Source organism: Alosa pseudoharengus, unplaced genomic scaffold, assembly GCF_046254945.1.
Source record: "Alosa pseudoharengus isolate Yale_2024_CS ecotype anadromous, Long Island Sound unplaced genomic scaffold, YU_APseudo_1.1 YU_APseudo_1.1_scf_24, whole genome shotgun sequence".
NCBI lineage: Eukaryota > Metazoa > Chordata > Actinopteri > Clupeiformes > Clupeidae > Alosa > Alosa pseudoharengus.
The window spans coordinates 901,165-917,173 of NW_027468689.1; the positions used below are offsets into that span (position 1 = coordinate 901,165).

At 44.2% G+C, this 16,009-nt stretch overlaps 1 protein-coding gene across 2 annotated transcripts in view; it reads left to right on the forward strand.

The window, feature by feature from the left end:
• Positions 1-3,882: 3,882 nt before the first annotated feature.
• gdi2 (GDP dissociation inhibitor 2) overlaps positions 3,883-16,009 on the forward strand; it is a 27,757-nt gene continuing 15,630 nt past the window's right edge. The window contains exons 1-3 of one of the 2 annotated variants that reach the window (XM_076302759.1): positions 3,883-4,028; positions 11,483-11,590; positions 11,852-11,951. In XM_076302759.1, the coding sequence (XP_076158874.1) occupies positions 3,984-4,028; positions 11,483-11,590; positions 11,852-11,951 (253 nt within the window). In that variant the 5' untranslated portion in view covers positions 3,883-3,983. Of the gene's footprint in view, positions 4,029-11,482; positions 11,591-11,625; positions 11,696-11,851; positions 11,952-16,009 lie in introns of those variants that run through there. The other variant, XM_076302760.1, reaches the window with a different exon arrangement.

Here is a 16,009-nt window from a genome sequence, read left to right on the forward strand (position 1 = left end):
GCTATTTATACGCTCGCTAGGCCGTCTACTCGTTTTCAGGTGTGACAGCTAACGAGCTGCACCTGTGTGCAGGTGTCCAGAATAAAAGGGCTGCCTCCTTACTTTGGATTTAATAATTTTAACAAATTTTCTTTTTCTGTTAGTATATACTTTAGTCACACATTTGTTTTCGTATTTGATTTATCTGTGTATAATAATGATAATAATAATAATAAAAATCTTTATTAGTACAGCACCTTTCATTCACAGAATGCAGCTCAAATTGCTTTACATTTGAAACATTTAAAACATTTAACACAATAATAGAGAAGAAAATAATAGCAATACTTTATTAACTTTATAAGAACTTCATTACTTTCACAGTTGAATTGAAAACCAAATTATCTGTAGTCTTTTTATTTCATGTGACTGATTTAACAAACTGCTTTGACTCAAATTAAATGTGAAGCCCCTGCACGGCCGTCACGGCGCCACCCACTGGTCTGGTATGCACTACAGCACCTTTAGCCACTTTCACCTCTGTGTGTGCGCCACCCACTGGTCTGGTATGCACTACAGCACCTTTAGCCACTTTCACCTCTGTGTGTTCATACACAGAGGTCATTCAATGTGCTTTACATAAACAAAACCAAGCAATAATAACAAATAAAAGCATAGAAGGGCAAGATAGTCAAAGAATAGTTCAAAAGGTAAAGATCATAATAAAAAGAAAACATAAAACACACAAGGTAAAATCATTTAAAAATATAGAATGATTAAAAAGACAAAATAGAAGACACAAGGTAGAATAATTTTCAAGACAGATTCAGAAATTATAACTCAGTGCAGTTAGCAGAAAGCATCTGAAAACAGTTTGGTCTTAAGTCTAGATTTAAAACTGGCTACAGTTGGGGCAAGTTTTTTCCCATTGGTTTCATGTAGACGTACTCTGAATAAAGGCAAATTACCGAAAGAATATACTTAAAAACACATAAGAGTGTATTGGAGATTGAACAAACAGTTTATGCCTCATACAATGTTAACAAAGTATTTTAGAAGGGTACAACCAACTCTGAATGAATCGTTATTAGCACCAGGACATAAAACAGCAGACTCTGATCTTTTTCTGATTTAATGATGAGTCTGATATGAGTATCTCAGCTGCTGGTAGAAGATGATCTCTAGCCTCTCTTTGTGCCTGCTCTCTCCCAGCCTGTGTGAATGAGTAATGCCGCTCACCGCTTTGTGTTGATGTCAAATTATTCAAAAGATCCTTACCAGTGTGTGTGTGATGAGATGGACGCTAGTGCGTCTTTTTTCTGCAGAAGCAGAAGCACCTAAAGCAGCTGAGCCAGCCGAAGCATCCCTGAGGTCAAACAAATGTCCAAGATTAATGTAGTCAGCCAGGCATTTTCAAACATGTCCACAGACAGTGTTTCTGTGAGAAATTCACATCTGGTTCTTCTTTTTTTTTGTTTTTTCTGAGGTGGCTGAGCCAGACTGCTGCTCAGGAGAGGTGGTGGTAGTGCCAGGCTGGTGACCAGAAGGTGTGGTAGTGCCAGGCTGGTGACCAGAAGGTGTGGTAGTGCCAGGCTGGTGACCAGAAGTGGTTCCCAGCGTTTGTTCATTTGTACATTACAGAAATCCACATTCCTCCTTTCAAACCCCCTAACTCTGTGTGTGTGTGTGTGTGTGTGTGTGTGTGTGTGTGTGTGTGTCCTAGCCTTGCACATGGCCAGTACTGGTCAGCATGCAGACACGGCCGCTGCTCTGCTGTGTATATGTGTGTGTGTGTGTGTGTCTCCTAGCCTTGCACATGACCAGTACTGGTCAGCATGCAGACACGGCCGCTGCTCTGCTGGCTCTGGGGCTGCTGGACTCCGCCGAATCAGGCGTCCGGGCCGTATAGCTCGCCAGGAAGCCCGCCATTAAGAGCGTGCTGGAGAGCCACGCCCACAATACACCATGAGCCACGCCCACAACACACCACGAGTCACACCCACAACACATCATGAGCCACGCCCACAACACACCATGAGCCACGCCCACAATACAACATGTGTCACGCCCACAACACACCATGTACCACATGAGCCACGGCCACAACACACCATGTACCACATGAGCCACGCCCACAACGCACCATGTGTCACGCCCACAACACACCATGAGCCACGCCCACAACACAACACACCACAACGCCCACAACACATCATGTGTCACGCCCACAACACACCATGTACCACATGAGCCACGCCCACAACACATCATGAGCCACGCCCACAACACACAACGAGCCAAGCCCACAACACAGCATGAGCCACGCCCACAACACAACGTGAGCCACGCCCACAACACACCATTAGTCACGCCCACAACACACCCAGAACACACATCAACAAAAAACAAGTCACACACCACCATGATGCACGCCCAGAACACACCATGAATACACACCAACAAAAAACACGTCACACACCACCATGATGCACGCCATTGACATACACCTTGGCAATCTACTGCAAGCACTCTCTGTGTATTCCTACAAGTAAGCATTCAGCATTTCACACACACACACACACTTCATGTTTGATAACATATAGACAGATGTCTGGGTTTTGACTTGAAAGCTGAATCTGTTTAATAAGACAATGAACACAAAGTTTGCACATGTGTATGTTCCATCCTCCGTTAATCACAAACACACACACACAAGCAAGCTATGCACAGAAGATACTGTGACATGACACCAGTCCTGTGTGTGTTGCCATGGAAACTGTGGCGTGGAAGCTGGTAGCATCTCAGATCCACAGTGTTTTCATGTCCTTATCCTGTGTACAGAGGAGCTGAGCTAGGGCTCCCAGCTAACTCCCCTGGAGAGATCTGTCTGTCTGACAGGCTTACTCTCCTGGAGAGATCTGTCTGTCTGACATGCTAACTCCCCTGGAGAGATCTGTCTGTCTGACATGCTAACTATAGACGGATTATGAACTTTCGGGCCCCTGGGCCCAGATGTATTAAGGGCCCCCCACTAATTGTCGCATATGTAGGAGGGGGGGTTGGGGGTCCTCCCCCAGAATTTTTTAAACTTGTTTGAGGAGATTTCCTGTATTCTGGTGCATTTTGGGGAAGGCCATTACTAAATTCAATCAGATTCATAACCTACATCCTGATTTGTTGATATTGAGGCAATGATTCCATGCAAAGGCTTGGGCTTCAGGGCCCCCTGACCCCTTGGGCCCCTGGGCCTGGGCCCCGTAGGCCCGTGCAGTAGCCTAATCCATCCCTGATGCTAACTCCCCTGGAGCTGTCTGTCTGGCATGGGAGCAGCATGTGGGGGATTAGCAGCAGCAGACTGCGCCAGATTGTCCCTCTGACCCTGTGTGTGTACTGCAGTCATGTGACCTGCTGCTTCACTATTGTACTGTCTTTGTGCGTCGCACGCCAGAAGGGTGTGTGTGAGTGAGTGTGTATGTGTGAGTGTGTTTGAGGGAGGAAGGGAGGGAGGGAGAGAATCCTGCTTGTCAAGACAGACCTGCTCCAGTGATGGCCATCTGTACAATAAGTAAACAATAAAAGTCTTAACCAAACCAATATACTGTGAGTTTCCATTGTGCGTGGGCAGTTTCTTGAATGGAGGAAGTAACAGGATATGAGAAATTCCATATGCAAACATTAGGCTACATGTTGGTAATTCACAGCCATCAGACCGTAGAACGCACTAGTGGTACACTGTGCTCTCCAAACGTCAATAATGGTTTAATACATATAAGAGTTTTTTTTATACAATGTTAGAAATAAACGCCACATGTTGCCAATATGTGAGTCACCTCGCCTATCGCTGACAGTACACGTTTCCTTTGCGCGGCTGACGGATAGTCTAGCTCCTCCCCTGTCGTGTAGCAGACCCGCTTGACGTTGCAAAGCAGCCCTTTCATTCCTCTACTAGATCTCCATTTTCTTCGACCCGAGACACGGGAAAAGCGGGGTGATTAACTGGGAAAATGAATGAAGAATACGACGTCATTGTTCTGGGGACCGGCCTGACGGTATTACCTCTTTTTCAGTCGATGCACATTGTGTAATCTTTCCAATGTTAGTGATTTGCAACCCGTGCCAATCTATAATAACCGCAGATGGCCCGTTTACACTGCCTGGTTAGCTAGCCTGCAAGCTAGCGGTGGCGTCTACGTTGACTGTCGAGCTAATTTTGACTAGCTAGATGTCGAAAACGAGCTAATTGTGGTAGCGCCGGATAAGATAGCTTCTGAGCTAACTATCCACACTAGGCCTCAACAGTGATTTTGTCCCGTTTTTTTAATGAAATATGGCTGCATATGCCGTCATTGTCATGTATGGTAACGTAAGTTTGGCTTTGGAATTTACAATATCAATTCATGCACTCATTAACTTAATTAGAGTTAGCTAGCACAACCACACTGGACAGATTAGCTCGCAATCCTCAGACTTGACTAGCTGGCTAGCTCGCTTGCTAGCCAGATTTGACGATACCAAGTTATGTCACATACAAAGGCCAACTTTACGTGTTAAGTAACTTTAACTAACGTTAACTTGTTTGTTTTGGATCTTTTTTGTGCATAAAGCACTTGCTATACGGTCACGTTGTGGTATACGTTGGGTGTTGACTCGGTGCAACTAAACGGGGAAATATGAAATCACTTGGATAGTTTGAGTGAGTCAAGTCATCATCATCTGTCCAGAAGGAGTAACCAGGGTGGGGAGAGGTTTTCAAACTTTGAGCCATGACGAATCCAGGGCACTGGAAAAGTTAACTCCGTACCATTTCATTACGTTTAACGTATTAGTGCATAAACACAGTCACGCCCGGAAGTTTTTGACTTGACCTCATACGTCCCCTTACGACGTTAATGTGTCAGGCAGGAATTTTGTCGGCACAGATGATATTTTCATAGCTTGGCGTTCCATACCGGATGTTTTCTTTGAGTAAAACACAATGCATTTCATGTTTAGCCGGCGAGCTGTCCAGTCGCCCACCTTAAAATAAGTCTCCTGTTATGGATATGGATTTTGATGGGCGAATCAGCAGTTTGTCAACTCTACAGTAAGGCGCAAATGTATGCCCACAGACACCATGAGATGGAAAAACTCGTGATAAGAGTTACAGTGCAAGGCTACTCTGGTGGACTCTGGCAGGCCGGGTGGTTAACAGCTTCCGGTCTGCTGATTGTCTAGTGGCCGTGTTTGTCTGGAATGATTGTCAGTAATGAGCGCGCTCCACGCCACCAGTTCTGATGCACGAAATAATGCACTTAACGTGCCTGTCATAGCTGAATCGCATGCAAAACGGTTCGCTAAGAATTCTTATTCATTTCTTCCTCTTCCAGTCAACTTTTTATAAGTTGTGCCCCCCCCCCCCCTTCCCCACACATAGCACACATGCCAGGTTCCAGTTCCAAAAGGAAAAGGAAGTTGCTTAGGAAGTATGTAGTGTGCAGTGTGTGTGACATTTTGTTTTTAAGTTGGGGACAAATGGAGGAGGCCACATTTCAGTGTGTGTGTATGTTAGGTAGTTGTCGTAGTGTGGGGTGGGGTGTTTTTCTCCTTGGTGAGGGAACTGAAAGTGAAGGGGAGTTATCAGCAGCTCACTCTCTGTGCCAAGAGAAGGTGGGAAGTGGAGCTTCTGCTAGATTTGCTTCCTGTTCCCAGAACTGTCGACTGTCTCCTGTCCACCTCTTTCCTTTCCACAGAATCTAAGCTGACCCCAGGTCAGGGCAGAAAGGGCATCAGAGTGGTGTGTGTGTGTGTGTGTGTGTGTGTGTGTGTGTGTGTGTGTGTGTGTGTGTGTGTGTGTGTGTGTGTGTGTGTGTGTGTGTGTGTGTGTGTGTGTGTGTGTGTGTGTGTGTGTGTGTGTGTGTGTGTGTGTGTGTGTGTGTGTGTGTGTGTGTGTGTGTGTGTGTGTGTGTGAAAGGGCTGAGGTGGTGAAGGAAGAGCTGAAAACAATCTGAGCCAATCACGCATTTTTAAGGCTGCAGATAATTGGATAAGACCAGCCTGTCCCTACTTGCTGTTACTTGAATCCCTCACTCATATTTACACTCCCTCTTGCTCTCTCTCTTGCTCTCTCTCTCTCTCTCTCTCTCTCTCTCTCTCTCTCTCTCTCTCTCTCTCTCTCTTGCTCTCTCTCTCTCTCTCTCTTGCTCTCCCTCTCTCTCTCTCTCTCTTGCTCTCTCTCTCCCTCTTGCTCTCTCTCTCTCTTGCTCTCTCTCTCTTGCTCTCTCTCTCTCTCTCTCTTGCTCTCTCTCTCTCTCTCTCTCTCTCTCCCTCTTGCTCTCTCTCTCTTGCTCTCTCTCTCTCTCTCTCTTGCTCTCTCTCTCTCTCCCTCTTGCTCTCTCTCTCTCTCCCTCTGGCTCTCTCTCTCTCTCTCTCTCTTGCTCTCTCTCTCTCTCTCTCCCCCCCTCTCTCTCTCTCTCTCCCTCTCCCATGATCTACATTTGTTTTGTTTTCTATTTGAACAGGGAGTGTAGGGTGATGGGTTTTGTGTTCATAAGGACTAAAATGCATAAGCAGAGTTGGAAGAGTGAGGTTGGGTGATAGCCAGCCAGCCAATCAGCTCTAACAACCCACCCCCTGACAGCCAGTCAGCTCTAACAACCCGCCCCCTGACAGCCAATCAGCTCTAACAACCCGCCCCCTGACAGCCAATCAGTTGTAACCGATCGACCAATAAACCATCAACCAATCACAGCAGCTTGATAGGTCATAGCTCAGCAGGATGTCAGCATTGAAGTGCCAGCGACAAAAAGGGTCCTCTGAGGGGCCGTGCACACGACGCCGGTTTTTGTGAAACCGGTGAGGTTCTGTTAACGGTTACGCCTTGCATGTACACGACGCCGGCAGTTTAGGAGACTGAAACCGATAGCTTTTGAAACCGGCTTCCGAAGTGGGAACTTTTGAAACCGCCGGCTAGACCGTGCCGTGAAGACGCCTGTGGGTGTGAAGCCGGCAACTTTATGACGACACACATGCTGCCCCACCTCTCAACTCAGCCAAGGCTCGACCTGACATGTTGCTTGTCAAAACAAACCAAACCATTTATTTATCATATTCAAATGTTTTTCTTTCTCCTGTCATGATTTATGTGCACAATGTAGCCTATCAGCCTTTAGTGGCTAAGTTAGAAGCACACGTTAGCTTAACTTAGTTAAACATTAGCTTACTGCATGTTAGTGTTTTCTCCAGTGGTGCTCAGACCTAATGCAATGCGTAGGCTAAGCGTTTGAAATTTCACATAGCAGTCACATACCTTGAAAATGAACTTTATTAGTTTAACAGTTGAATTGAAAACCGAATTGTCTGTAGTCTCCTTATTTCATGCGACTGCTTAACCAGAGCACTTATTAGACATTCTCTGGCTTAACAAACTGTTTCAACAATGTTTTCTTCTACGCGATTCACGTGAATTTATCGTGAAGCTTCTGCACAGCGGCGCCATCGACTGGTCTGGCATATGCACTACAGCACATTTAGCCGGTTACACCTCTGTGTGTACACGCGAGGTTTTTTCTTGCCGGAGTCGTTAGGTGTGAAAGCGGTAAGAGAAAATCCACCCGGCGGTGTCGTGTAGACGGCCTCTGAATCTGAGGCCTGGGTGCTGAGATGTGCTCTGGGCCGGTGAGGAGGAGGAGGACTCTGCCCAGTCAACACTCTTTAATGGCCACTCTGTTAAGGTTTAACATGCTAGCGCTCCCACCTGTTAAGGTTTAGCATGCTAGCGCTCCCACCTGTCGCGTCATTGTGCTTACCCGTCCATCATTAACCTCACAGAACGGGACCAGTCCACGTCACCTGACCAGCCTCGTGCCGAAGGGGGAAAGGTGCATGCTAGGGTGCTGCTGTGAGGACTAGAGTACAAACAGTAGAGTGTTGTTCAGATGAGCAGTCATCTGTCTGCTGTGAGGACTAGAGTAGGGTTTGGTCCAGGGTTACTGTGAGGACTAGAGTAGGGTTTGGGCCAGAGTTACTGTGAGGACTAAAGTAGGGTTTGGGCCAGAGTTACAAACAGTAGTGTTGTTCAGATGACCAGTCATCTGTTATGTGTGTCATAATGACTGACTCTGGGAAGTTGCTTACAGCTTGATTTCCTTACAGCTGCATGTGAAGAAATGAAGATGAAGAGCCGTGTTTCCCTCCATTTCATTAAGGGTAATCATGTAGGTTCGTATGTAATCACCAATCTCCTCTGTTTGCGTTGAGCACCTGCGGGCACCGAGTTTGCCCATCGCCCGCCACTGGACTCACATGTCTCTCACCTAGCCACACCCTCAGACACCATATACAAGTCACATGTCGGTCACCTAGCCACACCCTCAGACACCATATACAAGTCACATGTCGGTCACAGCATGTTTGCATGCTGGAGTACAAATGTGCAGGACTGAGCAGGACACCATGCATCTGCATCTCTATGCTGGACTGGGATCAGCCCAAAGCTGTCATTGGACTCTGCTATTCTCTCATACCATGCCTTGATCAGAAATACTCAAGTCTGCTTATGGAAATGTAAAAGGAGCTTGCTGGACAGACAGGACAAAACAAACATAGGCTAGTTTTTATAATGATAATAATTCAAATACAACATTCAAGTCAGTTGAAACTAGTGAGGGAAATGTGCTGACTGTATAAAAGCGAAGAAAAAGCATAATATGTAAAAGCTCACACACACACACACACACACACACACTCACATACATACACACACACACTCCTATATTGGGTGTCCTTCCATTTGAAGTTACTGATATTGATTAGGTAGCTTCCACAAGACTTGAGCACCCAATGAGTAGGGCACCTATAGAAGTGTGGCAGACAGCCTGGCTCTGAGCTATCGTGATCTTAAAAGTTTGGGTTGCTTACAAATATAAACACCCACTCCATGGTGAAATAAGGGTTTGAAATGTGGACTGAAAGGGCTGCTTTGCAACAACAGGTTTATGTTGTGCACCACGTTGACTCTTGACTGTGCCAAATCTCAGGTTTCTGTCCCATAATCCTCCACTAGTGTGAGGATCTTTGAGTCGGTGCTTATTCATGTTTTGTTGGAGCTGTTGCGATTTTATAGTATTTGCCGTGTCCCATAAAGGTCAAAGGGCACTACATTTTATGTGCCTTATCATGATCGGGTCCCGAGCCTGCGCGAAGTTTGGTTTTCTTACATGAAGGTTTTGCTGCTATATGACCTCACTTCCTGTTTGCCCACTTCGCTGTTGATTACGATTAGCTCTGATGGGTAAACACTTTCAAAAATCATAAATCCATTAACTTTATTAACTTTCATTAACTTTTGTGACGCATGGTTTGAAGATCATACACGTCAAGTTTGGTGAAGATGGGACAAAATTTGTGACCTGTGAAAATGTAGTTTCGCTTTCGCTAAAATCCAATGTGGCGGAAATTAATGTCATGCGTTAACGTCATGTACCTCATTTTAGAATATTGGGCATACGGCTCAGAAGTTAGCTTTCAGCAAGCACACTAATATTATTTGTTATTTTTTATGTGTGATAGTGACTTGTGTTGTTTTGAAAACAAGGTAATGGTGTTTATGTTGACATAAGATGGGGTAGTAAACTGTGTATGGAGTTTGGTGACGGTCTGCTATTCTGTTGTTACATTCTTTCTTTTTTAATAATGGAAAACTTCAAAGGCTCTCACAGTAACTCTACTGTGAATTACAGAAGTGTTTTGGTGTGTATGTGACAGAGAGAGAGAGATGCATGAGGTGATAAAAATAATCTCAACACTTCCCCTTGCTTTTGTTTTAGTGCGAGTTTTGTAGAGTGTAGCTAGATTTTTTTTATCCTACAGACATTGTTGAAACACTGACACTGCTTTGGCATTTAATGTTTATGTTGTAGAAAGCTTTTTACATATCCAGTGAATTCCTGAGATATTATGCAGTCTTAGTATCACTCTGAGATTGTACATTGGTATTGCGAATAGAGAGGTGTGTATTTGTAGTCCACTTTTGGCATCACATGACGTTGAAGTGCTTTCTTAATCTCATTACAAGCTCATTTCCTTGAACTCACACACTCACATACACACGTGCACCTATATTATTTTGACTCTGGAAAGCACCTGGAGACATATTCATGTTATGGCGAGATAAAGTCTAACTGAAAGCACCTGGAGACATATTCATGTTATGACGCTATATAGGCTAACTAATTTGTGCCTTCGAGAGAGGTACCGCCCCTTTTTTCAAGTTCCAGAATGGTCCTAGTTGTCTGCTCATTTCTGGGGTCAGGCCATCTAGTTACTGAAACTAAAACGCAACCTCATGTGACCGTGCCAACCTAGACCTTAACCTGTAGTCTATATACTCTGTGAGCTGACGGCAGTTTGGTGCGTGTGTTGTTGTGTTCTGTGTATTTGTACGCTTGGTAGCTAATGTTGTGATAAGGCCTCATCCTCACTCTGTTCTGAGCTTTCCCCGTAAAGCCTTTTCCTTCCAAAGGGAAACCGCACAGGAATTTTAAGTAGACTTCTCCGTTCTCCGCCTTTGACATTCTTCCTTCTGTTAATGCAAAACAGACACACACACACACACACACACACACACTAGCCCTGGGTTTAGATCCAATATAAATGACATCGAGGAATCCCAGCTGCACTCAGAGCTTTTAGGAACTTGGGCATCTTTTATCTGCTCAGATATTTCCACTGCTTTTTCTCACATATACGCACGCACGCACGCACGCACGCACGCACGCACACACACACACACACACACACACACACGTACACACACATTCCAATTTTATGTTGATCTTTGACCAAACAGAAGGGCTACTGCTTACCTTCTCATAAACCATAACTGCTGCTAAGTGATCACAACACACACACACACACACACACACATTCCAACCTTCATGTACATTCTGACCACACACACATACGCTATTGTTCATCTTCTCATGAACCATATCCACTGTTAGCGGTCGCACACACTTCCTCTCCACCTAGAGAACAGGAACACCTTCTGTCTGTATACAACTCTATAGCCTGTTCTGGTGATGGAGGATCTCTATGTATTTGCATAGTAGCCACTTTAGTGTGGAGACACAGCACTCAAAACACCCTCCATAGAAATGCATGGGGTTAGTTTGTAACGCCAATATGGCCGTTGTCTACACATATCCCACCCCTTCCTCGGCAAAACGTCGACATGTGAATACATTGAGCCAATCATGTGGTGTGATGTGAATACATTGAGCCAGTCATATGGTGTGTTGTGAAGACATCGTGCCAATCATGTGTTGTGATCTCGCTGCTGGAGCAAGATTGGTGTCGTGAAGCCTTGCGCACGCGCAGTTCTGCCGAAATGAATGCCCGACGAGTGCCCAAAAAGCGTTGTCATGGCCGCCGAGTGGAGGGACTTGCCTAAAAGGACTTTGCTTTAGTCTGCTGTCTTGATAGGAAGTGCTTGACCCCTCCCCCTTCATCACTGTCTGCCCAATAGGAATGCATCCTGTCAGGGATCATGTCCGTGAAGGGGAAGAAGGTGCTGCACATGGACCGCAACACCTACTACGGAGGAGAGAGCGCCTCCATAACACCCCTGGAGGATGTGAGTTATATACACACACACACACACACACACACACACACACACACACACACACACACACACTACTACGGAGGAGAGAGCGCCTCCATAACACCCCTGGAGGATGTGAGTTATACACACACACACACACACACACATTTCAGTGATCTGATGGTTTGAACTACATATTGTGCACATGGTCATACCAAAACATGAAACATTAAAGACATAGAGAAACATAGTATGTCAGTAAGGTTTTAATGTGTGTGTGTGTGTCTGCAGCTCTATAAACGGTTCAACATGCCTGGCAGTCCACCTGATTCCATGGGGAAGGGCCGTGACTGGAATGTGGATCTCATCCCCAAGTTTCTCATGGCCAATGGTAATACTCATTACTAATATGTGCACACACACACACACACACACCTTTTACACTCTAGCTCTATACCTCACACACACACACTCACTACTAATATGTGCACACACACACACACCTCTTACACTCTATACCTCACACACACACACACACACTCTCCCCTTTTACACTCTATACCTCACACACACACGCACGCTCATTACTAATATGTGCGCACACACACACACACACACACACACACTCACCCCTTTTACACTCTATACCTCACACACACACACACTCATTACTAATATGTGCACACACACACACCCCTCTTACACTCTATACCTCACACACACACACACTCACCCCTTTTACACTCTATACCTCACACACACACACTCACTACTAATACAGCGGGGAAAATAAGTATTGAACACGTCAACATTTTTTTCAGTAAGTATTCTTCCAGTGAGGCTATTCGCATGAAATTTTCACCGGACATAAGTATTAACTTAGGTAATCCACACATATATAAAAATCCAAAGAATGGCAAGGAACAAACTGGAATCTATAAGTAGTTAGAGAAATTATCCCTCCTATCTGTACAAATTGATATAAGCTGGGTTAGTACATACTGTTGGCTATAAAAAGGTTTTTTGTTAGCAAGGTGTCACACAAGAAACATTTCATGATGGGTAAAAGCAAAGAGCTCTCCCAAGACCTTTGCAACCTTATTGTTGCAAAACATATCAATGGAACTGGTTACAGATGCACTTCAAAACTTCAGAATCATCCAGCAAGCAGTATTGGAGCCATTATCTGCAAGTGGAAGGAACATCACTACATCATCCACTGGCCATGCACAGGATCTCCTTGCAAGATTTCTTACCAGGAAGTCAGAAGGATAGTCAGAAGAGTAGCCCAAGAGCCAAGGACCACTCTGAGAAAGCTCCAGAAAGATTTGGAGGCAGCAGGTACAATTGTTACAGAGAAAATCATAGGTAATGCACTCCACCGCCATGGCCTCTATGCACGCTCATCCCGCATGACTCTATTGCTAAAGAAAAACATGTCAAAGCTCGTTGAAAGTTTGCTACACAACATTTGAACAATCCTATGAAATACTGAGAGAATGTATTCTGGTTAAAATTTTAACTTTTCAGATGTCATACTACACACCATATTTGGAGGAGAAATGGCACTGTGCATCACCCTAAAAATACCCTACCAACAGTGAGGTTTGGAGGTGGTGGCATCATGGTGTGGGCTGTTTTTCATCTCATGGTACTAGCAGACTTCATACAGTTGAAGGAATGATGAATGGAGTCATTTTGTTCCGGAAGAATCTTTACATCCACCAGGATGATGAGGATGAGACATGGCTTGACCTTCCAGCAGGACAATGATCCAAACCATTCAGCAAAGGAAACTCTCAATTGGTTTCAGAGAAAGGACTTTAATTCAATGACTAATTCAATTGAACAGTTTTGGAAGTTAACTAAAGATCAGGATTCACAAGAGGGACCCCTGGAATCTTCAATATTAAAGGACTATCTGTTTAAAAGAATGGGCCAAACTCACACCAGAATACTGTGACTGATTAGTTTCATCATACAGGAAATGCCTTAAAGCTGTCATTACGAATAAAGGCTTTTCTACAAAGTATTTAAGAAATTTCAGCAGGCGTGTTCAATACTTTTTTCCTGTGTCATTCCACTTTATTACACATAACTCTACCTATGGACTTTAATGTTTGGATTTTTTTATATGGGTGGATTATCTGAGTTAATACTAATGTCTGGTATACTAATGTATGCAAATAGCCTCATTGGAAGTATATTTACCGAAGAAAATGTTGACGTGTTCAATACTTATTTTCCCCGCTGTATGTGCACACACACACACACACACACACACACACACACACACTCACCCCTTTTACACTCTATACCTCACACACACACACACACTCATTACTAATATGTGCACACACACACACCCCTCTTACACTCTTTACCTCACACACACACACTCATTACTAATATGTGCACACACACACACACACACTCATTACTAATATGTGCACACACACCCCTCTTACACTCTATACCTCACACACACACACCCCTCTTACACTCTATACCTCTCACACACACACTTCCCAAATGTACACTCACACACCTAGCCCTTACATACACACTCTTTATCACTCTCTCTTGCACACACCAGTGTTTCCCATACCGTAGTTTTTGCGCAACTCCATTGACTTGTATTGGATATGCTGTGAGGTATGGTATTACTCCGCCGCCGGAAACGGAAATGTTTGTATTCTTTCTGTAGTCTTCAGACATGAAAACTCCTCACCTTTCGGCGAAATTCGCAGTTTTGAATCCAAAACAGGGGACTTACATGGTTCGCGCAGATCCGATGAGAAAATTGTGTGTGTGTGGGGGTGGGGGGGGTATGGGGTTACAACTGAGTTTACAAATCACGCGCAGACGCGAACGCATCTTGATGCGTTGTAAGACAAGAGCCCAATTAAAAACTTGTCTGATCCAGCAACGATTATGTGAATGCAGCCCCTATGCATTTAGCCTATTTAAACAGTGGAAGCTAAATTTTGCCGCGGATGCAACGCAAACAGAACGCTTGCGCTGGAATAGCCTCCCTGTCTGTGTGACTATATATGCGTCTGAAATGTCAGCTGGAATGTGAGCCTGGCGAGGAGAGATGCTTATTGAGGTCACAGGTGGGCTAGTTGAAACGTTCAACTTATGTCAGAAAAAGACGTTGAGATTGGTGTAGCAACGTAGCATAGGCTGTGGTTAAAGTTAGCGATATTGGACAGAAATATAGACAGGACGAGTTCATTTGATGAAGAATACGTGCAATTTGAGCCATCTAGATTGACAAAAGGTGAAGCAAATAGGTATACTTTATTAGTATAGCAAAGGCTAATGTGAATAACTAAATAGTTGATTTAAATGCTCCTAAACAATTTTGTCGAGTTCAGAGACAAAAACAGTGTTTGACATGGTAATGCCGTCTTTTAAGAAGCACTCAGTGGCTTGACACACTAGCACAATGCCACAATCAGTAAGTAGCCTAGCTGCAGGTTAAAACATTTCAAACCAATTTTACAAATTAAAGCCTAGTCTACCCTACCCAAGTTTATTTATTACCTGGTTTGGTCCAACAAATATTTAGACTTATTCTAATAGTCTACTATGAAGTGTCCATTAGGCCTATGGAATCTCCAGAAATGTCTGATAACTTCAGGCACAAAGAAATAAATAAGGAGAGAAAGAAAAATCATGTAGATTACTGAGGAGGAGAGGAGGGCCAGGCTGAAGTATGTTGCCAAACAGCGCAAGTGGGCCCCTTCACACTTAGGCCCAAGCCAAAAAGAAGAAATGGGGGTTTCTTTTTTGTTGATTGCTTTTTGTGAGAGTGTTTCTACTTATCTAAATAAGCAAAATAAATTCTTCTGAAGGCCTAAACAGAGCCCAGCCAAAAACTCCAATAAAATGTTGATCAACTTTGAGGGACAGCTATGACCATGCAGGATCATCCAGACCAAACGTGATGATTTTGTTACTTACTATTCCTATTTATGTACCAGCATGCAAAATTTGAGCCTCCTACATGGTTTAGTTTGTGCGCTATGGGTTTGTGAACTTTGACAAAAAAAAGAGGCCGAACAAAATCGACACCCCCCCCCCCGTAAAACTGGCTGTATCTTGTAAAGTATTGATCTCACATAAGAGTCATTTTACAGTGTGTCTCCTGGGTAACATAGGTATTGATCTCACATAAGGGTCATTCCGTGTGAAATCACCCAATTTCAGCGCAATTTGGCAGGTGACCCTCTCCAATCACAGGTGTTTGTAGACCAAATCCATGCATAGATCTTAAATAGTATATCTGTATAACTAATCGTTGCAAAACTACAGCCCTTTGAAACTTCAAGTCATTTTAAGCATTGTGGTGAACAATCCTTTTTGTTCAACTTCCAGCATTATTGGCTCTTTTGGTATTTCACACACATTAGTGAAACTATGTGAATAGAAGTACATTTTCCT